The sequence below is a fragment of the Aedes aegypti genome, chromosome 2, assembly GCF_002204515.2.
Source record: "Aedes aegypti strain LVP_AGWG chromosome 2, AaegL5.0 Primary Assembly, whole genome shotgun sequence".
Taxonomy (NCBI): Eukaryota; Metazoa; Arthropoda; class Insecta; order Diptera; family Culicidae; genus Aedes; species Aedes aegypti.
In genome coordinates this window covers 320,792,844-320,819,086 of record NC_035108.1, presented here as the reverse complement: position 1 = coordinate 320,819,086, position 26,243 = coordinate 320,792,844, and the positions used below count along the sequence as shown (strand labels likewise).

Here is a 26,243-nt window from a genome sequence, read left to right as displayed (position 1 = left end):
GTGAATATTCAACAAATTTTGTATGAGCTGTAACACCGCAAGGACACCCACCCACCCCATAGAGCGTTATGAAATTTTTGAATGGGCCCTCATAGTGAAGGTGGAATTATGCGTATCTGTCAAAGGATACAAACTTTAGTGGAATTAAAGGGTATTGTACTAAATTCGGTTTTCATTTATTTATAGGTATTACAGTAAACAATTCAAAGGTTTATTATTATTTTTAATTTTGATTTAACTTTTTATTCCATAATTTTTTTTGAGAAAAAAATCCCACATAATTTTTGAGGATATAAATAAACATAGCAAAACCAAGACGGTTTGATTGAGACAATTAGTTTTCAAGTTATTCACACATGTATGTTTACCCATTTTTATATGACGTAGACTAGTTCTTTAATAATCTCGATAAACGTCATCGTCGCGTAATGCTTTGAATCTTAGAGAATATATGAAGTTTTTTATCTCTTGTATATTGTTTTCGTTCCATTTATGAAAAAATCATATTTATTAAAGTATTTTTTTTTAATTTTATTGTACAATAAAAAAATTAAAATTATTTCTGAATTTTTGGGTCACCCTATCCGACGAAAGAGCACCCTAATGACGAAATAAAAAAATACGGGTCCAATTTTTTTTTAAAAAAGCATTACTGGAACAATTAAAAAAAAAAATAAAAAAAATATATTTTCTTTTCGAACATCGACCGCCTTGGGGACGGACCAGCACAATTGTGCTGGTCTGAATTTGACCCTAAAAAGTTCATGGAGTGATAGAATAGCCAAAATAAAGAATGTTTTGTTCCACGAGATGATGAGTTTATAAGATAAATTTTGAAATAATTACTCAAATATGGTCCGTCCCGAAAGGGATATGTAGAGCTATACTATGCTATACAATGTTTAAGAACAACTGATTTGGTGCAATTTTGCCGAAGAACCAAAATATCTATAACTTTTAAACAAATAATTTAAGGTGGTCCTGAAAAATCAGTTTTTTCTTGATAACTTTTTATACGATAATTTCTCGCAAAAACTCAATTCCTAGCGGTCTTAGAACTTTCGGCTGCGCAACTTTTTGCTGAAGAAATTATTTTTCTATCTCTTATGATTGCTGCGTTATCAGAGATTTTCTTAGATTTTTTTTTTCATATGCTGATGTCACTGAAAAGCGAAAACGGATTTCCAATCTTTATCTTCATAAGAAAAATAATCATTTTCTCTATTTATGGCAAAAATAAACTATGAGGACGTTCTTCTTTTGAAAATAATATGTTTTTAAACGAAAATCTTCCATAACTTTGAAAATAATCAAGATAGCTCTTCAGTGACTTCTGCAAAAATGTGTAAAATTGGAAATTTTGAAAGTGTTTGATTTATTTATTTAAGAGTCAATATCAACAGACTTCAAAAGCCCTAATGATAGAATGAACTAAAATTATAACTAAAATTAAAAACATTTTAAAACTTAAATATACTATTCTGCGAAATGTGACACAAAGCGCCGACGCAACGTTGACCGAGGTAGGTGAAAATCGAATGATGCAGAAACTCGGATGAAAACGCGCTGATACAAAGTATTCATAAAAAATTAACGCATTAAGATATATTCACCAAAAACAAAACGCTCGGAATAAAGTTTTTCCGAGAAGTAATCGTATAACAAATTACTAATTTTTCAGGATCACCTCAACTAATTTGTTTAATAAAGTCATAACTCGCCAACCATAAGTGATAGAAATTTGGGTTCTGCGGTAAAGTTGCTTCAAAACGGTTGTTCTAAGACAATGAAGAACATTGTATAGTAGAGATGGTCGAGTCTCGGGTTTCCGACGGGTTCGGGTCGGGTTCGGGTTTGAAAATTTTAAATTTATCGGGTTCGGGTTTGGGTCGGGCTTGAAGGCTACAAAATTATCGGGTAAGGGTCGGGTTCGGGCTTGAAAAAAGTCGGATTTAATCGGGTTTGGGTCGGGTTTGGTGAGAATGGTGAACAAAATAACAACCTAAAAGCTTCCCTTTGCATCAGAAACGATGAATTTATCATCTTTTCAAACTCGGGTTCTATTCGGGTTTTTCTTAGAAAAGGTTTTCGGGTTTCGGGTTGGGTTCGGGTTTGAACAGCAAAAATTTTTCGGGTTCGGGTCGGGTCCGGGTTTTGTTTTTCAATTACAGTCTCGGGTTCGGGTCGGGTACGGGTTTTAAGAAATAAAATAAGTCGGGTTCGGGTTTGAAAAATGTGAAACCCGACCATCTCTATTGTATAGGCCAAAATGTGTCAACGAAAAATGGTGGCCACCCCAATTTCACATCACTGGAAAAAAATGTCTGAAGAGTATGGAAAAACTGACGGCTTAGGCGCAAACATTTTTGGCTTCCTAGATTTGGCTTTGGGACCAATGTGGCAATGTGATGGAGGTAATTTTGTTACATGCAACTTGATGTAATATTTTAACTGTGTACAGTGCTCGTTCGACTTCGGCAACATGACAAACATTTTCATGTTGGCTTAAAAGAAACGTGCTAAAATCTAACGGTTGGTTTATTAAAACTTTTATCGCCGTAATAAAAACCACGAACCGTGCCAAATCCAACCGATGCAAAAACGAATCGTGCCAAAAACGAATGGGCACTGTACCTTAATTTGTTTTGGTGTCTTTTGCGTGACTTGCCCAAATTGCTCAGGGAATTGGTCGTACAGAAGTCACCAAAACTTGAGTATTCGAGGATCGTACTTTATGATGATATTTAACACACAGTATCCGTTCGTTAAGCGAAACAGGTTTTAGCTTACTACTAGACAACGAACAAATGTTTCAAATCTAAAGCAAAGATCACCCCATAAGAAGATTTTATGATACATTTATTAAAGAGGAGGCAAATAATGATAACATTGTTAAGGGAATTCATATTAACGTTTCTGGAAGATAACATGGGGTAATTCTAAGAAGAATTATTGCCAACAATCTTAGGTAATTTTGAGGAGAAAAACTCTCTTATGTCATAATATTCCATGTAATATTAAAAGCTCTAACTTCAAGGCTACAATAACTCTTCTAAAATTTCTGAATTTCTGATTGCTTTCAAATTCAAAATTGATACATTTCGTTCCATCCCAAACAGATGAATCAAATTAAAAGAAAAACCTCAAAGTTTGAGCTAAACATATAAAGATTTAGAGGTTGCGCAAGCGTCTTGAAGGTGAATTTTCAAGTTATAATAAATGGCTTTCAGTGAAGTCGCCATAACTTCGTTATTTTCTTACCAATATTGAAACTTTTAGCACCATTATCTTTATAATTAAATTTATGGCAACATTGTAGAACATTAAATATATCTAAAATTGAAAGTAGTCGTAATGTCATCATGTCGAACTATTCAAAGGCTATTTTTAAAAGTAACGGAAAAAGAAAGAAATATGTATACTAACATTATTTAAAAACATAATAAGGGTAATAACTTATTGAAGTTAAAACTATGAACTAAAGATGATTTTCAATTTCAATGACACCACTAATTTAGCTTAATTATGAGATGTGTACACTGCTCACACTATTATGGGTCACCTAATCACGATTATTGGTCACTCTGTGTCACATGAAATTCAAATGGAAATGACCCATAATAGTGGGTGACCTAAGAAAGAAGCTCTGTTGTGCTTATCAATTTTCCATGCCATGTACATTTTCTGAGAAAAATAAGTATTTTATTCCCAAAATTTCATACTTATTTGTTCTAAATTGCCTGATGCTGTACATTGTTGATGTAGGCTCTTGTAGGTTTGCTTTAAAATGTACTCTAAATTTTCATCAAAAAATGCCCGAATCAGGTTTTTTTTTAGTAATAATGCCCAAAAATATATGTTTTTCGCAAAACTAATTAAAAGGTTTTTTTTTTCGCACGATCAGGAAAATTTTGTGATATTTTAAAGATGTTTTAAATGTGTTTCCGCGCCCCACTATGGGCCAGAAACGGTTTATTATCATTTATGGAAAAACTAATACACCTCAAAGCATCGTTATTATATGTCTTGAAACACCTTTAAATGAAAAATCGAATTAGCTTTCGTTTTTATTTTGTTCCATGCAATGAAAGTTCGACCGAAAATTACTAATTATACCTGTAAAAACAACAAATAATCATAACTCTCGAAATATCAATCAATTTCTTTAAAATTTGGAATGAAAGTGTCTTACCGTACATTTCTTACACTTAAAAGGCTTGTTTTGAGTTGAAACTTAAAAAGAAACTTTTGCCCCACTGTACTCTACATGTTTTGTAAAATTTTCATCATGTACAAATAGCCTTCAAATATTAAGAATAAGGGACTTCCTCAAGATCAATTGATTCTGATTGAAGTTTTTATCGATTCACGTAGCTATCACTAAGTACAAACTTTTGATAAGGAATAACACATCATGAAGGGGCGTATATACAGTATCGGACATGTACAGTGCAACAAAGCCCTTTCCCATACAATATGGTCAACGTCAGAGAGCTATACCTCCGCCGTTTCTCAACCGCTTGTCTTTATTTTTTTTCTGTAACGAACTACAAATTATCCTATTTTTTTATTAACTATTAAAAAAATGGTGTGAAAACTATTAATTTAAAAGTAACAAATAGGTTGAATTTTCACAAAAAAAAAAATGCAGAAAGAGACAAAATAATGTAGTACAAAAACTACACGTCTTAGAAGCGGTTTCTTCACCACCGCTTAAGCCTTAAACCTTGTTTAACTATATGGGTAAACGTGGTTTACAGCTTAAGCGAAGGTGAAAAAATCGGCCCTTAGTCATCTTGGCGTCTTAATCATTTTGCTGTCTTTAGCGCATTTGTTCATTGTGCAATAAGCAGAGTTGCTCGCTGTCACTATCAACGCTTAAAATTTGCTGATTTTTACAGGCCGACTGCGATAAAATTCGTGTCATCCTATATCACATTAACATCACGCTGTATGCTCCATCACCAGTGTACTGATGGCGATTGACTATGGATATCAATGATGGGTTAAGTTTAGCCTTTAATTAGGCAAATAAAATCTCAATCTATCAGTACCATATTTTTTACATATTTTTATGGCACAAATCTTCCAACTGGTCGGGAACGTGCCTTTGGAGCCGGCCTTCTGATCACTTATTCTACAGTGATTATGATCTAGAGTGCGATGTCGCATCACTGCTGTTGGTTGTCAAATCAAAGTGATATCATGAAAGCTATCAGCTTATATGACTGATATTTAGCAACTCTGGCAATAAGGAATAATTGCACTGAAGACATGAAAATCATACGACGTGTGGTTTGTCTGATGATTTTTTGTCTAGGTGCATCTTTTTTGGCAAAATTCAATCTATATAAGACTTTTAAATAATTAGTTTTAACACATTTTTTCAATACTTATCGAATTATTAGGTAATTTGTAGTTCATTACAGAAAAAATTAAAAGAATCGGATGAGAAACCGCGGAGATATAGCTCTCAGATGTTACCCTTTTGTATTCAAGCTGATTATTGGAATTTTCTCTCTAGCATCTTGTTAATATCTGTTATTTTATGGACAGGCATTAAAAAATTCGCTCCTATTTGATTTTGAAGCACGGTCAAAGCAAGTGTAGAAAAACATCCCATCTGTTGCGGTCGACAATGTATTGCAAGTTGTAACAAGTCTGATAAACAGGAGCAGCGAACAAGAGCCCTAAAGAGAGAGCGACGATAAAACCAATTTTTCTCGCTTGTTTCCCGTCAGGAGTAGGTGTTTTGATTTACTCGAACAATAAGCAATCCCCAAACTTCCGATAGCAATAGTGTCCCCCAGGTCTGATTATGGATGATATGAAATGTTGGTAGACGCCAATCAAAACTCAAAAAATTAAATAGCAATACGCCATTTCAATATAATCAAAGGAGTTAAATGTATCTACTACTAAAAAGCATTCACGTTCCGATTGGAGCAGAAAAATATATTACCACATGATTCCTATTTTTCTTTAACATGATATATTTCCTCCGAAAAAGCCAAAACTTTTCAATCCGTTTTACCCAGAAATTCTCCGTATTTCCCACAAAAAATAACGCATCTTCCAGATTCCTGCTTCACGGAAAATTTATTGCTTCGACCCGTGCAATGTGAACCGCATATTTCAACCACAATTATTCATATTTCATGTTTGGCGGCGGCTGCTCTTCTGGCTCATCTGCAGCCGTCTTGAGCGTACTTCTTTTTCCCCTCATAGCCATATATCCACATTAGGAAATGCCCCGCCTTCTGACGCTTGGGTTCATCATAACATGACAATGACACTCGAGCAAAGGGAAAAACGAAGGCAGTAAAGATCCGTTCGCGTTTGTTTCGGTTAGCCATCATCCGGAACGGTTCGGAAAACATCTTGTTCGATCCTTCTGCTAACCTTGGTGGCCGAAAAAAAAAAAACATTTACCATCCTATACCAACTATGGAGACACTTGTTGCACATTGTGGCGGCGCATCCAAAATCATATGAAGATTAATGACTCGGTTATTGTCGTCGTTTATACTCTCTAACTGTACGGTTCTTACGCCCATTGTAATCATGCTTTCCGTTTCGTTCCTTTCCATTTCCAATTTCAGAGTATTCGGCTCGAGACGATGTTCGAAATGTCTGGCTTCAATTAGTTCCTCCGAGTTAGTTATGCGAGCTCGACACCTAGTTTTCCACATACGGTGCTTCTCCTGCGCGATCTGCAATACCCTGCTGAACAAGGGCGACCACTTCACGATACGGGACTCGGCGGTGCTCTGTCGGTAAGTACATACTCCTGTGGCTGATGGTTAAATGAAGCACTATGATGCTCCTTGTGTGCTTGAGGATTTGGTTCGCCATTCTAAAATTTCGTTCAATCTCCCCCCGTCAGGTCCCATATCGACATCCCCCCGCTGGATCCGGGTGCACCGATACCCCTGGCCATGCAGTGCCAGTACCCGAGCCAGTACGGAACCTCCCCCAGTGCACCGCTCAGCCCGAGCGACTCGACCGGAAGTAGTAAAATGCCTCCGGCTGGGTACTTTTCGCCCCATCACACCGTTACCGCCCTGCCGCAGCAACCCCGCCAAAAGGGACGACCCCGGAAGCGGAAACCGAAAGACATCGAAGCAATGACCGCCAGCTTAGGTTAGTATTAGCGAACGTTTTAAACGGAACCACCCGAAAGACAAATTCGTGCATATGAATCAGATTTGGGCTTCTGGTGCTCCTCTCCCTGACCAGAGAGTCCCCTTTTCGGTGTAGTCACGCTTGCCACGACCGGCGCGACGACGTGAGATTTGTCCGATAGAGAATGTAGATAAGAAGCTTGGGGTTCACAGTGGTCCATATTAGAAAGATAATGGCAAAAATTTCACATTTTCAATATTTTACTTTTTATCGTTATAAAAACTGTTTGTTGACATGACTTATGGTTGCAGGCCCTGTGTCGGGCATATCGGATACTTCCGTTGGTTTGATCACTGTTAATCTGAATCCCGATGGTTTGTATGAACTCCGTGAACGATCCGAGGTATACTGTAACTATTAAACCTTTTTTTATTTTCAAAGAACAAAATTATTCCATTCATACATTTTGGGGCTCGCAAATTGTCCATGAAATTATTTTTAGACAAACTTATTATTTTTGCCATGAAATCTTCTCTTGGACAAAACCTTCTTCTCAGCTTAGTATTTTATGAGCTCTTCCATAGTTCAAGCGTGTGCTAGAATAAGGGCGTAAGTCATATGATCGATTGCTCTTCATCGGTTCTCTCTTCTGTTAATATAAGTGACAAGACGCAAGTTCGTCAGCATTTTTTCACCTTAGGCCGTAAGGTTGCATCACTGCCTAGCCTGAAGTGAAAAAATGGTAACCAACCCGCATCTTGTCACCTTTGTTGACAGAAGAGAGGATCGATGAAGAGAAATCGATCATGCGACTTACTCCCTTATTCTAGCACACGCTTGAGTTATTGACTGAGAGCTTTGTTTGCACAAAAAAAAAATCATTTTCCCATCTGTGTATCGGGTATATCGTGTGGCAGATGATACTTTATGAGAAAGTTAAGGAAATTATCATTACAAATATATCCTAAATGGACCAATTATCAAACCTAAGTATGTTCAGCATGGTTTTGTGTTGAAGCCGCAGACTTTACCTCTAGGCTTAGGAAGACCTCTGAGGCAAACCTAATGCTATCAGTACACGATTTGCCAAATGTGCAAATATTCGCGATGTTAAACATTTGTTAGGCTCTGTATCAATCACACATCAATATTTTTCAAACTGTAAACAGATTTTCGTACTTTCCCTCATACAGTGGGATTCCGTTTTTGGTTGTAGGACATTTCCCAGAAAGCCAAACCCCAGAATCCCATTCCCCAGAATAGGACATTCCCCAGAATGGGACATTCCCCAGAATGGGACATTTCTGCTGAATTGATTCGAATTGCCAGAAACTTCGAATTCCGGACACAGGCGTCAATTCACCCAAAATATTATTTGGCCAAAATTATTATTATGGATCTCAAACAAATTAAATCGGGATTGAGCCAAATTATTTTTTTTTAAAAGGCGAGTGTTTGCTCCCCTTTTCTCAGGCAAACAATCTGAGGCCGTCCATAAACCACTTGGTCATCTATGGGGGGTCCATGGTTTGGCCAAAGACCACGGCCGATACACATTTCAAAACGTTTGTACGGGCAAAATACGAAAGATGGGGGTTTGAAATTTCAAAATAATTGTGTACGTGGTTCACCAACCAAAATCTTAAGGGGAAAATATTGTTTAACAATTTTACATACATCTGCTTAACATGATTTTGCTACTGTTGTTTTCCTGAATATAATTTCCCCGAATGCCAGCTTACCGAATGACCCATTTCCCCAAAAGACATTTCCCCGAATGACTCGTTTCCCTGAAAAGTGATGCAGTTTAAACATGTGCACGAATAGTCTTTGGGACTAGGTGTCGAACTAGAAAGAATGATAAGCAATTAAAAGAAGAAGATAATGTAGATTATAAGGGTATCCTTGACTAAATATGTAAGTACATTTTGCCACAAATGCCGATGATGGTGAAACTCGAAAGAACCGCAAATCAAGTAAAGAATAGTAAACAATAGTCATGAAGTTATGACAATTATAAGAGCTAAATACTTTTTGGGGACCTAGGCCATTCGGGGAAATAGGGTATTCGGGGCACTGGCGTTCGTGGAAACGAAATTCGGGGAACCGTCATTCGGAGAAAAACAGCACAACCGTTCAAAATAAGCTGCTCTTACATTTGTCATACTATGTTTTATGATCAAACTTGACCCAAGCTATTGATTTGTTTTTTGTTTTCATAGTTATTCTTCCTTCTTTTAAAATTGGCTGTTCTTTCTAATTGTATTTCCAAAGGGTGATTTATATTAGTGTAATATTCTTCATATGTACAAAATAAATTAATGGAATGTTTTTTTTGTTTAGCTTTCATAGCATCCATACTGCTGTTCTCCATAGGTTTATTGTCTTCGTAATTTCTAATCAATAAATGAAAGACTGCAACAAATCGGAAGTGCTGTCGTTAAAAAAAAACTAAAATGTTTTACCTATGAAAACTATAATATTGGTTTTCCTTGAATTTTTCAGTTAAATGTGTTTACTATTTACCATTTACCTGGATTTTAACAGCCCAAAAATCTCTTGTAATTTTTTTTTTCTGGGGAATGTCCCATTCTGGGGAATGGTTTTCTGGGGTATGTCCTATTCTGGGGAATGGATTTCTGGGGAATGTCTCATTCTGGGGAATGGCGTTCTGGGGAATGTCATTCTGGGGAACGTCATTCTGGGAAATGTCGTACAATCCCGTTTTTGGCATGCTCAATTTCTGGTATCCCGCGAATTTGGCAACAAAAAGGATCCGTTTTATGCAAAATTTTTGAATTCGTTCAAAATATGTAAGTGCTTATATATATCATCATTTTCTTCATTTTCGTCTTTTCAATAGCAGCTTAACGCCGGCCGTGAGCCCTATTTTCATCAATATTCTCCAAGACCTTCCCGAATATTAGAGTATTTTTACATGCTATGGATCTGTACTTATTTCTTTATGGATTTCAAAATCATTCAAAGTTTTTGCACCGGCATTCACACTGAATGACCAGCTCACTGGAGCCTACTTATAGTCCATGCATGAAATCTATCATGCAGTGTGTTACCATCAATCTCATATATCCGTTTCAACTCACCGTTCTTTTTTGCTGTATTACATGCATTTCCGCAACAATAGTAACAAGACAGCAAAAATTTGGAGAAAATTACTCTGAAATCTAAAGAAGAATTAGCATAAATCATCAATTTTGCGTAAAACTTTCAATGATAGCATAATTCACATCTCTCATTAGTTTTCCAATGCTTTTGAAGAATATTTCCAATACCAATGATAAAATAGTTCCAACAGGTTCCCTTCTGCAAAAACTGATTTATTTCACAAGACTCGGTGAACACGATTTCCTCATCCAGCCCGTGATCTGTCTGCCTTCTTCTCACGCATGTAGTATTTTAAATTGTTAAAGGACCTAGGTGTAAAATGCACCGCCATAGCATCACATTGCTAAAGTGATTATACACGTTACAGCTGCAAGCACTTTACCAGAAGTTTGCCCTTCTTTCTTAAAAAGAGTGTTTTTTTAAGTTTCGATACATTCATGTGGAAAAGCAGTGTTTTCTGAAAGCAAAATATCCTTCCGGCTATGATAGACCTGGTTAATTTCTAGAAGAAGCAATTTTCAAGTTATTTCAAGTTGAATGCAATTGTTAATGATAAAACGATTATCCACCAATAACAATAATTCAGTATGGGGAATATGATCTATACTCTCAAACATTTATATTTCATTATGCAGAATCGCAAGTAACTGAAGGTTGGGCCATTTCCACATTTCCACAGACACACACCAAAATTTCATTAGCTATGTTTTGGCACAATTTATTTATTGAATTTCCTCACTCAAGCTGAATGCTCGGACATTTCTCTTAACTATGTTCATGAGATCTTGGGCGAGGCTTTGCCCATCTTTATTAGGGTGTCAATGCTAGTAATGGACCCCTTAGTAGCTGAAATTCATTCTCTACGCCTTTCCGCAATGGCATCTCAGGCGGATATACGTTTTGTGGAGTCCTAGCTACGCCAATGCAGTTCTTTAAAATAATAATAGAAAATAAGCTTGTATGAAACAGCAGATTGAACACTCAGAATCGTGCATGTTTTGACGAAAAATATGCATTCAAACTGTATGTGATAGCAGTCAGACCGAACAATGTTTCCCCGTTAATCATTTTATGGTATTGAGAAACTGACCGTTCGCTCGACGAAATAATTTGCTATTTTTTTGCATCAAAAAGGCTTCGTTGACTCATTTTGTAGAAAATTCTGTGTCTTTTGCAATATGAACATACATTGCAGAATTCGTTCACATTTTATTTCGAAGTAAGATCAAAGCAAGCGAAGAGAAACATCACATCTGTATCGGGTCTCGATCAGCAATGTTTCGCAAGTTGTAGGTAGATAAATACGAGCAGCGAACGAGAGCCCCAAAAAAAAGAGCGATGATAAAACTCATTTCTCTTGCTTATTTACCATTGGGGGTAGGCGTTTTATTCTACATGCGTGATAAACAACTCCAAAACATCCGATAACAATATTTTCCCCCAGGTTTGGAACTTGTTCAGAAGAGTTTTATCATGCACTGTTATCCCCCCAATCTAATCAGGTCTGAAGCAGGAGATGATAAACAGACTTTAATGATGTGCTGCGGACCATAGTTGTTACAGGCAACAATAAGTAAGAGATACTCTCAATTTACTCAAAATTCAATCCCTGAGTATTCACGAACCTAGACTGCACTAAAGATTACAAAAGGCTGGGTACAATCTGGGGGGTGCGAATTGGATATCAACAAGCAGTCAGGCTGCTGTCAAGCTAAAATTTTCTTAAAAATGATTCGAGTATGTCTAGGAGTGTGCGATCATCACTTCGTCACGCTAAAATAGGTTATACATTTTAAGCAACACAAAAAAACTGCCAACTGTTGAGGAAACGTTATACTTGGTCTTAATTATGGGTATATTTTTTATCTTTTGTAAAATATATTTCTAACTAACATTCGGTCAACATCAAACTGCACCAGGTTTGTGTAAAGTATTTTAAGTGTGAACCTAAAAAAAGGTTTCCTGCGAGACAAGCAAACAAACAACAGGTAGCACTGGTAGAAAATATAGGAATCAAATTGAATGTTCAGAATGTACGAGACCGCTCCCCTCAGGGTACAATATGGCAATTGTTTGTTTTTACTAAGGAATTGAATTTAGTCACAAAGTTGGTAGAATACATGCTATGCGACTGTTTCGTTGTAAAATGATTTCACTGTATAAAACGAAATACATCTTTAGTGTATAGTCTTGAAAAAGTTTTAATGAAGATAAAATAGAAGAGTTTTGATTAAAATAATAAGGTTTTTGGACAAGTGCAGCTATTGAGCGTCCAAACATTATGTTAAACTTTTTTTTTTAAGTGCATACATTTTTGTATGTGTGTTTATCAAATAGAATGAAAGATGAATTGTTGAATTTCTCATTCTATTCAAAACTATGTTCAATTGGGTTCTTGCCAGCTTGTTGAAAAACTGGACCTGTATGCGGTTGACTTGCGCGCGAAATGGCTCTAGAGGGAGGGGTAGCATGGAATATTTATTGAATAGGATCCGCACTGAAGCCCGAGGGAAATAAATAAATATTTAATGTGCAGTTCGTGACGACGGAACGCAGGCTAGCGAGTGAGGGAATCTTCGGGTCCCTCCCCCAAGAAAATTTTCGCGTGTGGCAATTGCACTAGGCGAGCGATTATTATCGATAATTGTTCCAGTGGCAATTTGACCTCCCGGCTATTGCTACTTATGTTAATGATTACGGGTGGCGAAAATTGAAGAATATTGAGTGATGCCGGGAGGAGGTTTGATCGAATGGTTTTATGTCGCTTCAGCCGCTGTAGGCACACATGTGCCTATTGTAGCACTACTTATTCTAATTTCTGTTTCTATAGTAGCACTAGCTTCACGGCGCAGGTAAAACTCAAATGAAAGTCATATTTTAACAAAGCTTTTTTATGTTTCCTGTGAAAAATAAATCAACAGCTTTTAAATGATGTAGATGAGTTCTTAGTTGTCCATTTATTTAGTATAATAAAAAAAGTTTCTTCCGGTAGTGCTACTGTAGGTGCACTAATCGAATCTAAAAACTTCAATAACTGTTTGGACAAATTCGAGCTGTAAATCAATGGTGATTAGCTTTTGAGCTTCATAGAAAATAATATTTTCCTACAGTTTACAGCAAAACGGCCGTTAAAAGACACTAGTGCGACACAAGTCTACTAAGGGTACACCCACCCTATTTGAATGATGGGTCACCATTAACTTAAAAAAGATTTTTAATTTCTTATTTTTCCATATATTTGAACTTGTCACCAGGCAGTAATTTCAGATTAAAAAGTTTTGAACTTATACCATCCGTTTAAAATATTTTTAACGACTATAAATTCGTAATACATGGAATTGTTCAGGTAACTTAGGGATCATGCACAAATTACGTCACGCTCCAAGGGTGGGGGGGGGGTCGAGCTAAGCGTGACAAGCCTTACAAAATTTTCGGAGGACTCATACAAAAAGTGTGACAAAGGGGGGGGGGGAGGTGGTCGAAAAAGTTGAAATTTAGCGTGACACAATTTGTGTACCATCCCTTATCACATAAGACTACTTCGGGATGTCATTAGTCGTAGAAAATACTACACAGACAGTAAAGAGTTCCCACCTTTCTTTGCAGTTCCATTTATTGCAAAAGTTTTTATTCAGCCTCACGTAATGTTCATATGCAATGGCGTTAACTGATATTTCTTCACTATTTAACTATGATAATGTTTGAAAATTTATATCGTGTTTTATGTCTTTCAGTTTTCAAGGGATCATGTAAGTAGAACAAGTTTAATACTATGATTCCTATCTATCTATTTATATTTATCCACCCATCCTCAGTCAATTATTAAGTGAAATATTACTTTGGAATTGTTGTCAATTATGCATTCGTGTTTCGTATGAAGAAATTGAAATTCACATCGATTTCAATACAAATGATTCGATTGAGATTGTTAATTGTAAAAATATCGTTTTTTTTTTTTTGAGCACCCAGGGTCAAGCAATGAAAGGTGGCAATGGATACCGTTTTTCAAAAGTTATGAGTAAAACAGCCTCCCTCCCTTAAATTCGGTCATGGCTATAAGGAAACATTTCGCACTGCAAATGTGTGACAATCAGTTAGAAACATTGGCTTACTGTAAAGCATGTCTCAGGATATCAGTGCCTATAATATAAAGGTTAACTGCTTAGATCATCAAATATTTATTATTCAATATAGTGCACATTATTGAACAATGTGAGCAGAATGACTGATTTGCTCTCGAAATCAATTAGCAAGTCAATCAGTCAGATTCAATTTGCGTCATTTATCTTATAATTAATCAATCGAAGTAGCTTCCACTCAGGAACACCATTTATCTCAAATCGTGCGTGACTAGTTGATAAATATTTATCACGACCTCCATCGCGGCTTTACAAAGAACATTAAGGCGATTCATATCATTTTTCTTTATCATAATCGTAATAACCTAGGTGATGAGTGTAGCGATGATCTGATCCGACCGACAAATGGATCGCGTGAAAACTCCTCTAACAACCGAGAGCAACCAGACAGCTTCACAGCCATGATACACCGTCAGATCTCAAATATGTATCCAGTTTCCATAATTCATGGGCGGGCAACCGTGGCGGCTTCAGGCGTGCAAACATTGACACGACCTATTAGCGTGGTCTCAGATGCTCTTTGTGCATTCGAATTTGAACCGCACTCGCAACTGACTGACTCCGATCGGAAGCTGTCGGAATGTTTTCCCTCGGTAAACCAGAATCCTAGACTAACTTGTGGAAGGGACGGAATAACCTTTGTAACTTTGCCCCACTGTCCATGGCGTAGGAAACGATATACTTTAAATCTACGGTATGAAGTATAAACAGTTTTGGGATCTCAAGTCAAGTCAAGTTTTGATCTACTTCGTCGCAAGCGCTATTATTCGTCGCGTCAAACTATAAATGATCCACTATGGTGGATATTCGAACTTACCTATAATATAGATCTAATAATGCTGAAGGTATGGAGAGAGATGCCCGTAGATCTAGACGTTCTAGTGAAACATTTTATTATAACGTTAAAGTGTTTTATTTTTAATATAGGCAACTGAACGTAATAGTTTCATTGCATTATTCCCAATGAACGACCAAGATTTATCGAAATCTCAATGCGTAATGCGATAGCCGTCTTGAGAAAGAATTGTTTTTCCTTGGTTTGTGTCAGCATGATTCACTGTAATAGTTTCATTGCATTATTCCCAATGAGAAAGAATTGTTTTGCCTTGGTTTGTATCAGCATGATTCACTGCAATACTGGGAAAATTACAAGTTCTCGCGTATTTCGACCTCAACTGTAAGGCCGTCTTCAGTGTCGTGTACTAGACTTTTTTCTGACAGTACTGTATCTGACTCCCATCTATCTATTACTAGGAAAAGTTCTTTTGAACTTAATAAAATTCGCCTGTGATAGACGGCTGAAGCTATAGCACCCTCTTCACATGTTAGTCTAGATTTTCATATCGGACTGACTTTCTGACTTTAACTCTGACGACGATGGAGTGAGTGATCGCTCGTTGTTTTCGGTTAGATTTCAAGCTTTCGTATTAATATGTTTAGCACCGAGCCGTTAACAGCGGCCAAAGATAATAAAGGAGTCATAAAAATCGTACAAATAATAAAAGAATCGTTTATTGACTAACTCGAAAAGGAATTAAAAAAAAAAAAGCGCTGCAACAGGGTGAATCTCCCCGAGAGAATAAGACAGGAAAAAAAGAGGCGAACATACATTCTCGGAAAGCCGACTTTTTTCTTCGGGTTGAGTTGAGTTTTTATTGTACACCTTTGGGAAGTTTTATTTTCCTTTTGTTGTTTCATTTTCGGGAAATGAAATGGAAATAAAAGATGCGTACGTTCGGGCCAACAACAACAACAAAAAAATGTGCACTGCCTCAAGGGTTGGCCCCGAAGCTTTGGTGCTTCTTGACCGGTGTGTTTTTTTCTCGTTTCGTGGTCGGTCGGCGATCTCCTGCGCTAGTCACGAATGGCGTGGCCCCGGCGGATGCTGAATTGTGTCATTGTAGGTTCAACAGCAGTAGAACAGACATGAAACGAACCGCGTGACGGGGAAGAATTCCGGGCGCCTCGATCACTGCACTTGTTCTCCGGTCTTGGGATAAGGGTCGTATTCAGTTGCATATTTTCCATATAGCAAACTGCCGTGAATCGCAAGTCAGTCCCATCTGTAAGAAGTAGGCATTGAGGAAATGTAATGTGAGATTTCCAAACTCGTTTTCCATATGAATATCAAAAACATTCCAGAGGATTGGAACATGTTCAGATCTAACTTTCACAATTAGCTTTTCACTATGATATCTTTCTGAAAAAAAAAAAAAAAATTGTTAAGAACACGGTTCATTTTTGTGCAACACGGTGCGAAAAACTGTAGTGGGACTGAAATGCGGTTACTTTCCATTATGGGACAATTTGACTTGCTGATTTTTCCTACTTTTTCCGAACAAATCATATTAGCTCATTAGGGCAGCTGATAGAGTAATGAAAAATATGTTGAAAACTGAACTCAACTCATTTTTGACGAAAATGCAGATGGGACTGACTTGCGATTCACGGAAGCAAAGTCATAAATGAAAAGTTACTCAATAAGTTTGGTGTTCTAACCTTATCTAACTAACGCAATATCGTTTCCCATGAAAGCCGGGGATCTGTAGAGGTATTTTCGGTCTCAAGTAACAATGGTTGTTTGATAGGATGTCCTAAAATTCCAGTTTGTTAGAAAATTTGGGGACTCAACCTCCAAATGGTTGCTAAGGATGTTAAAACAAACTTTTCGCCCCGTTGAGAATAACATAAAAAAACAGACCAGTAAAATCTCGTGACACCCTTTTTTTGTTTTGCAGATCCCTAGGGATCCAAACTTTCTGGGAATGTTATTCACAGTACGTTTTGTAAACAAATTCTGTATACTGATTTTTTGAATATTCGATTTTTTTATATTTCAAATATGTTCTTAGTTTAAATAATGAATAGTGGGTATCAAACTAAACCCTAGTAAAATTCTTCACCTATGAAAAGATGCAAAATTTTGTATGAAAAATAGTTTAACCTCTAATTCCATTAGTTTAACAATTATTCATGTTTTACTAAAGCATAAATGTGACGTTTTTGGTGTTGTGACGTGATCTGTGTCGTTATTAGATTTAAAGCTCTCGATTTACGCACTTTGAGAGTGACTAATCCAGGGCCTCATTCATAAAATATATGTGCAACTTCAATTGTTCTGGACAACTAAGAAATAGCATCTACATATATAGGCAAACACAATTGTCATATCTCATTGTACCGATTTGATTCGGATTGTCCGGAAGCTTCGAAACCCGGATAGCCTCTCCAAAATATATTATTCCTACAACTTTTTTGCATGGAGAATGTAAAAGACGTCGCAATTATGGATTCTAGACGGAAATATCGGAATTTAGTTCAAAAAACACCGTGAAAAAGGCCACTGTCCGACTTTTGAACTCTCTGACGATTCGAAGAAGCACGGTACATTGGGGAATAACCTTGGAAATAACACAAAACTAAACTTTCCATTAGCAATTTGAGTTCAACTAACAATGTTTAATTATTCAACTATTAAAAATTAAGAGTTTAGGAGACCAACCTCTTTTTATTTACATCTCCTCTTATTTTTGTCAAATTTTTGACCTCTGCCCACCCAATGTGCGGTTTTCAGTGACAGTGACAGGTTCACGATGACTTTTGGGAGCTTGCAATCAAATCCAACTCTCCCCTCTCTCAGGATAGATCGTTGCACGACTGACATAGCCTCGAAACTCTATTTATAAAAAAAATCGTAACAATTCCAGCAGTGTATGTCAAAGGGTAAGAGAGTAAATTAGGCGTGATAAAAGAGGAACAGAGGAAGAGAATTTTCCACGACGTCATCATGGACTCCTCTATAGTACGTGTTTGGAACAAAACGGAGTTTCACAAAAAAATTCTCTCTCTTTCATTCCTCCTTCAAATAGGTAAACAACAAGGCCAGTAAATGTCCAAATCCCATACAAACGCAAAACAGCGCAGAGCCCCATAGTGTTTTTGAATGAAAACTTTAAAAAATATGTCACATCGACCAGAAAACTTGCTTCAACATTTCGATTTTGGTGACGCTGAACGTTTTGTTCGTTTGACGATTTTCAAAACCGGTGTATTTGTCAAAGTTGTAGATTGATGAAATAAAAACATACTTGCCAAATACATCAACTTGTTATTTATCGTACCCTCCATGCGCAACGAGGTACGTCTACCATTCATGTTTTGTGAGTGTGTTAGTGTGGTTCAAAACGCTGCTAGATATCCCGTTGGTTGAATATTGAGCAACATCAGTGTTTGCTGCCTGGCTTGGCCCGCGTTTTCGACCTGTGCTGTTTGGGCCGGCCCGCGTGAAAGATGATTGTTAGGCGAGCTTTGTTCGTAGTTGACAGTCGTATACCCACCCTGTTATTTAGCCACCCTACCGAAATATATTTGAACTTTTTAAAAAGACAACAATCGTTTAATCGTGCATATTCACGGTGTCTTTTTCATGTAACTTTATAACAAAAAAATCGGCATGTCTTCTTCTTTCATTTGCTGCTAAAATGAAAAGAATCCATCGGAGGGTCTGGTGCAATTTTTTTTTTGAAATTTTGTTGTTTGTAATATCATTTTAAATGCACCGTAAATTAATTCATTTTGGTGAGGTGAACTATTGAAACGGATTTAGATGAAAATGTTGCAAAAATCCAGTGTAGATTGTATTCTAGACAACTCTAAACCTAAAAAATTACAGGCCGAGGCAAAATTTAAATTAACGCGTTGCCTATCCTTTGCTTTCATCCATTGTTGAAATTTTAATTGCTTTTACAACTAAGTATGTCAAACAACCTCTTTTGAATTTTGGTTTGTAATTCAGAAACAGAAAAACTTTTCGAGAGAAATGTTTTCCGACTGTGCCACACGGTGTGCTCAAACACACATATTATCGAACTTGTATGAACCTCCGATCTTTTTTCATTAAAAGATAGCCTTGGTTGACAAAAAAAGCTTGCGGCATATTAAAAAATCTTTCATCGGCAAAAATTTGAAAATAGTCGATTTTTTAATTTTTGCTTTTTCCTAATATAAGGTTTTATAGGAGAATATTAGATTTTAATAATTTTAATGAATTTTCAACGGTTAACGACCAATTTGACATACATTGAACACGAATAAATTATCAGATGTTTCAAATTGAGCATCATTTCCTACGTACACTGATACAATATGACCAGCCCATGGTGGTATGCCGTATTTAATATAATAAAAAATCACTATTCTTTTCTGGATAGCTAGCTATTCTTTCCATTCTTACGCAGGTGTCAAAGAAGTCGTGGTTCAAAGGGATGAACATGAGTCGCGACTTTATCAAGATAATTTCATACCTAGGAAGTTGATCATAATAGCTGAATCAAATCAGTACTTGTATATTGACGTATGCGGCAGAGTTTTCCAATTAGAATAGGAAATCCAATGCATGGATACACGAAGCAAAACGTTCCAATGTAATCCCGCACTTTTATTTAGGACTTCGAACTCATGGAGGCGTAAATATCTTCCTTTATTTTTCATTCTTTCAAAATAATTGTGAATAACAAGGCTAGTAGGAGTGAAACTGCCATACAAAATCAAAACAGAGCTATATATTTGTATATCTGTGTATTCTTAATTTTATTGACATTTCTACTATCTTAAGAAAGCTTCATGTTTAACAATATTTTCCAGTGATTCCAATTATTCAGTAGAATTGGGAACATGAATTAGATCAGGCCTGCCCAAAGTCGAGCACTCGACACTGAAGAAGTCTGTAAATCGCAGACGAAATAGGCCCCACTGCCGAAGTGAATCAAAAGTGCCAAGAATAGGATCCGGCTCCCTATATAAATTTTAAATAAACACTTTGCTAGCGATGCAGGCAAAAATCAATCCAGCCCGCGGACTGCACCAATTTCTCGACTCATCTGCATCACTAGCACTAGTTTGATATGATGTCGATTTTTTATACATGGATTAATCAGATATAATGCAAAGCTTTCATTAAAGTTAATAACTTCTCTGGTCGGACTATTATTGCGAACGCATCAACCAATTATGTCTAAAATTAACCAAAAAGTTAAGGCAGGCCTGTATTAGATTGATGAGTTGTAGTGTGTTAACTTTAAAGTGATATAAGGTTATGCCAAAAAGTAAAGTCGTTATAAAACGACATACTACCATAGGCTGTCATATTGCGTGAGTGCAGGTAGAAATGATGCTCAATTTGAAACATCTGATAATGCATTCGTGTTCAAGATATGTCAGAATGGTCTTTAACCGTTTAGAATTCTTTAATATTAGTGTATCTCTAATTTTCTCCTATAAATCCTTATATGGGGAAAGGGCAAAAGTACAAAAATTGACTTTTTTTCAAATTTTTGCCGATGAAAGATTTTTTAATATGGCGCAAGCTTTTTTTGTCTACCAAGGCTAACGTTTAGTGAAAAAATATCGGAGGTTCATGCAAGTTCGATAATATGTGTGTTTCAGCACACCGTGTGCCACTGGGCGTTGCATGCTAGTCCGTTGTCTAGTGTGGTGCTTCCTTCAAAGGGTAAATAGCCCACTGGAAGCATTAACGTATAGTGTCTTAAAAAAAAATAAAAAAATAGAAGATGTTAGCTTAAAAAAAAACAGGTCATTTTCAAAACTGGCGATACTTTTAGAGGAATTTTGAAAAAACACCATTATTTTGCTCTCAATTAAGTATTTCGTAGTTATTTTAGCATTGAAAAACACATGCGGTAAACTTGACATCTAATTTTAAACGATTTGAATCAAAACCTCATGCGAAATGTTCAAACATTCGGTGAAAACTCTAATTTATGAACTAGCAGCACGGCCTGGCTAGCTACAAAGTGCCCTGTTGCAATTCAACTCAACGATGTGAAAGTAGGCTGGTCTTTTTTGACAGGCAATTGGTTTCGTTTTTGCACTTTTACCTGACATGTCTTAGGTTTCACGAACAGAAAGACTAATCTTCTTTCTTGAGTACAGTCACTGGCGGATAGAACTATCAAAGCCAATCGAACATTACAGGTAGAGAATGCTTGAATCGGTGGGCAGTATTGTGACCGTAGATATATTAAAATCAGAGAGTAATGAGATAATAATTATTATAAAATGACAAATTAACAAAACATCATTGGGTTTAAAACGAAGTGCAGCTCAAAACTATTCGACGAAATTTGACTCTCATTGACTCATTGGTTGGTCGAGAAAAATATTATTTTCTCATTGTTCAAACAAGAAGGTTACTTGAAAGCTTGAACTTTTTGCTCAGTTTCCAGCGATTTTAGTGAGTTTATCACGTTGCCAGTTCTTGAGATTTCCTATTCGCCACACTGTGAATACAGTGACTGTACCCTTGAGTACTTTGGCGGAGACGATTTTTTGCACTGTTTGAAACAAGGTATCTTATAGGGAGGTGGTTCAATCTGTCAGAATACTGCATTTGCTATGTTGAAATACCAGGTGACAGCTGGCTAGTTTGTTTTGGTTTGAGGATGGTTTGCCTGAATATTTGGTTTGATTTAAATCACTCATTATTGGAATAGATTCTTCAAACAGTCTGGTAATCCAGATTTCAAGTTCGAAATCGATTATTACAGCATTTCATACACGAAAGAAAACACAAACTCAACTCAAGAATGCGTAAGAAAATGTGCTGAAGTGAACCAGTAGGATTTGTTTTCTGTGGTAAACAATCCCTAACAATCCCATTGAAACGATATATAAGCATACATACTCACCAGCTCACAGTGAACAAATGTGGGCCAAGACCTCTAAGACTATTTTTAATGACTTAAATTATATGTTTGACATATTTTATGCCATATTCAAACAGTATGGGCATTTGTTTTTAAATATTTCTAGTTTTGGACTGATATTTAGTGTATACAGTTTTGGACAATACTTTTGTAACTTATTCAACTTTCCATACAAACTGGTCAATTTTAGCAGGCTAGATCTCAGTTGTTCTTTGGCCAATCATCCTTTTCATCAATCTCAGCATCATTATTGTAATGTCTATGGCTTCAGTCTGTTCTCATACATGTTTTGGCAGAAAAAGCATGCCCATATAGGAAATATTCTTTCCAATTTGTTTCTATTTTTCTAAAGACTGCATTCCGAAGTAAGTATTTTCTTTCGACCACCTTAATAATCCTAGATGATTTAGATCGCTTAAATTTTGTATGCAATTAGCTCGCGTTGAAATACTGCAGAGCTTTCTTACTGGTATTACAACAGCTAGTCCGTTATGGTACAATATACAATAAGGCTGGCCTGACAACTTTTTTGAAGATCAACAGCTTATTCTTAAGGCAAATTTTCTGCTAATAAGTGGATTCAGACATTTTATGTATTTGTTTCATTAGGCTTGAATACCCTCAATGTGATTTTTGAAAGTTAAATTTTTATCTAGCATGATCCCAGCATACTTAACTTCATTTGGCCAATTCATTAAAACCCCTCTCATTGTGATAGCATGTCTTCTTGAAGGTTGCAAATAAAAAGCTTTTGGATTATGTGAAAATAAGAGTTGAGTTTTGGAAGCATTAGGAGAAATCTCCCATTTTTGCAAGAATGAAGAAAAATATCCAAACTTTTCTGCAATCGACTACAGATGACACGCAGACTTCGTCCTTTGGCGGAGAAGCCTGTGTCATCCGCAAACAAGGATTTTTGACTTCCCTGAAGTAACTCAGGTAAATCAGATGTGAAAATATTGTATAATATTGGTCCCAAAATGCTGCCTTGAGGAACACCAACTCTTACAGGAAGTCTTTCAGAGCTGGAGTTCTGATAATTAACCTGAAGTGTCAAATCGTGACAAATAACTTTGGATTATTCTAACAATGTATGATGTAAATTTTTTTTTTTAATTTTACAATCAAGCCTTTATGTCAAACACTATCGATTACTTTTTCTATGTCTAGAATGATTTCAATTCTATTTCCCCACTGCATACCTCCCTTCGCATCACAAAAGTTCAAACCCTTCCTGCTAGCTCAGAGGCTCAGCAACCAGGCTCGATCCGAAAGCCCGAAGCGCTCCGATTCAATTGCCTACTTTACGATCGGCTAAGTATACACCGTAAAGTCAAGATCCGCCACCGAACCGAAGAGCAGCATAAAATCTTCAAAATGATATTTTGACCGAGTCATGCTCGTAAAATTGAAAGAATAACATCGGCAACCGGATCGATGAGACACGTCCCCTGTAATCAACTACCGGGTAGGCCCCTGTAACTTTTTGCCTCCTTTTTTTTGCTTCGACCTCCGTCTAGGGCTGGGAGGGGGATGATCTGGCAGAAGGTCGACCGAATATCTGCGGCGGCCAGTCAGGCCTAGGAAATTGTTCTAAATTATACAATTGAGTCACAAGCTCATCCCTGAAAAACAACAGAACGAACTTTATCTCTCAATCGCTAATCCTCAGCTCAACTTCGGCACCGTCGTTTTGGGTGAAATTGATCACTTTTAAAATTGTCTATGTCAATTTTTTGTAACATTTCCAGTGGATTTTTCCTAATTTCTGACAGAAATACGATTATTTGAACAAAATGAACTATTTGTAAAGAATTTTAATGAAGATTCCTGTCTCGAAGGTATATATTTGAATTCTTGTTTAGAATCAAAAGTTTCTGAACACCTGTTATTACCATATTGAACTTGATTCATAAATTTCACATTATTTTTATAGGAAAAAAAAATTAAGACGTCAAAAAACTTCACAACACACAATTTGGGAAAATTAGAGAAATAAAAGTTCATTTGCTACATTCCTATTTATTTGTTTGAATTGAAAGCATGTTCAAAGCTATTCAATTTCCTCCGCCTTCACGGCATAGCAGATCAACATGTGGCTGCTGCTGCTGCGTAAATCAGCAAATAATAGGCCAACCCAAGGCACAATATCATCACTTTGTTCTGTTTCAATTTTCACTTTGTTATTCCCTCCGAACCCAGCGTACGATAAACATCTAGAACCGATCGTGCCCGACCCAGTGCTGAGGGATTCGGCTCATTGCGTGTGAGCCCACATCTTCCCACCTTCTGTTTGAGTCCGATCCTCCTCTGAACCATATTTATGATATGTTTATTAACTTCTTGACTTGGAACCATTTCGGCTCAAGGTGCGACAGGGGCATAGAGAGCATTTCCAGCTCAGAACGCAAATTGGAATGGCATTTTCAGACCGATTATTATTTTTATTTGGATGAGCATCAGTTGAAATCGGATTCAGTTTAACTTCAGCGTTCATGAGTCCTCTCGTGGTGTAGGGGCTATGCGACCTGTCTAGTGAACATGGAATCGTGAGTTCGATTCTCACCGAGAAGACGTGTAATTTTTTCGCAAATTTCACATCAGTTTGTCCATTTAATCTAATTGCAAAGTATGTATATGTAATGTTTAGCTTTACGCTAGTTGTTCAAATGTATACCGTTTTGAATTACAAATTATTTCTTTTGATTTGATTATACTGTTTCAAAACGCTCTCTAGGAAATTGAGCAAAATTTTGATTTTAAAAGTCATAAGGGGTGGTACCTTAAAAATTGCACAAACGTTTATTCAATTTGTAAAAAAATATACATCTATGCGATATGCGTTTTGAGCTGGAATTACTCCAACCCATGAAGGCAATACCATTTATCTCGGAAAAAATAGATCCCTTTCCAGGTTTCTCTATTTTCGGTGCTAATAAAGATAAACGGCTGCCGTTTTGGGCTTCTGTTCCTGTCCCAAAGCCGGGGAGTGGATGATACCAGATTCCCTACCCCGAAGAAATACGCTCGATTACCTCTTTACCTCACGCTGGAACTGTCGTCTCAAAACGATCATAATTCATGGCATATGCTTCGCTGAAGCCAGAGCTGGAACCGTGATGTCGATCGTGACTGTCTGGTTTCCCGCCTCCGGGTTCGATTCCGGGAAGGAAGGAATCCGTCTCGGGGAAATTATCACTGGCTCAGAGACACGCAGCTTTTTTCGGGCGGTCGGTGAGTCGAATTGTATTTCGTTGGCCTCGGGCGTATATCGGTGCGATCTTTTTAGGCTAATGAGGCTACTTGTGTTGGTATTTAGATTTTTTTTGAAGTCCCAGCGGAAGTGGATTGGAAGAAATGATTTGGAATGTTGGTCAAGGGCTTTAGGTGATTTGCGTCGAGTAGTGATTCATTCATAATTTTGCGTTCTACATATGAATGGCAAATGCGGTACATTTGCATGTCAAACTATCTTAAATTATTCTATTCGCGTTTCCTTCTTCCTCGCAAAGATTTTTGTCTAGAATGATAATAATTTTATTCGACATTTTGGACATTTTGGATATTTAATGTAACTCATTAGAACTGTACCAGAGAGGAAACTCCAGAATCCATTCCAAAATTTCATTTTGAATCCTCTGCAGAGCTTTCTTCCTGGTATTACAAAAGCTAGTCCATATTGGTACTGCATACAACATGGCTGTCCAAAAAACTTGTTTGAAGATCAAATATTTGTACCGAAGACAAAGTTTTAATTTTCTTTTAATAAGTGGATAAAGAAATTTTACATATATATTACATTTGGCTTGAATTCCCTAAAATGTTATTTTTGAAAGCTAAATTCTTATCTAGCATGAGCCCTAGATACTTAACATCATCTGACCAATTTATTTGAACCCCTCTTATCGTGACAACATATCTACTTGAAGGTTTCAAATTAATGCCTTCTGGTTTATTTGGGAATATCATTTGTTGAGTTTTGGAAGCATTAGGAGAAATCTTCTATTTTTGCAAGAATGAAGAAAAAATATCCAAACTTGTTTGCAATCTACTACAGATGACACTCAGGCTTCGTCCATTAACGGAGAGACATGTGTAATTTGCTAACAAAGATTTTTGACATCCGTGA

General features: G+C 36.7%; 1 protein-coding gene across 3 annotated transcripts in view; it reads left to right on the top strand.

Annotated features, from left to right (window-relative positions):
- Positions 1-26,243, top strand: part of LOC5565277 (protein apterous) — a 237,238-nt gene that overhangs the window by 190,071 nt on the left and 20,924 nt on the right. For 2 of the 3 annotated variants that reach the window (XM_021845799.1, XM_021845798.1), the window contains 3 exons: positions 6,603-6,776; positions 6,887-7,143; positions 13,986-14,000. In XM_021845799.1, coding sequence (XP_021701491.1) covers positions 6,603-6,776; positions 6,887-7,143; positions 13,986-14,000 — 446 coding nt within the window. The remainder of the gene's footprint in view (positions 1-6,602; positions 6,777-6,886; positions 7,144-13,985; positions 14,001-26,243) is intronic. The other variant, XM_021845800.1, reaches the window with a different exon arrangement.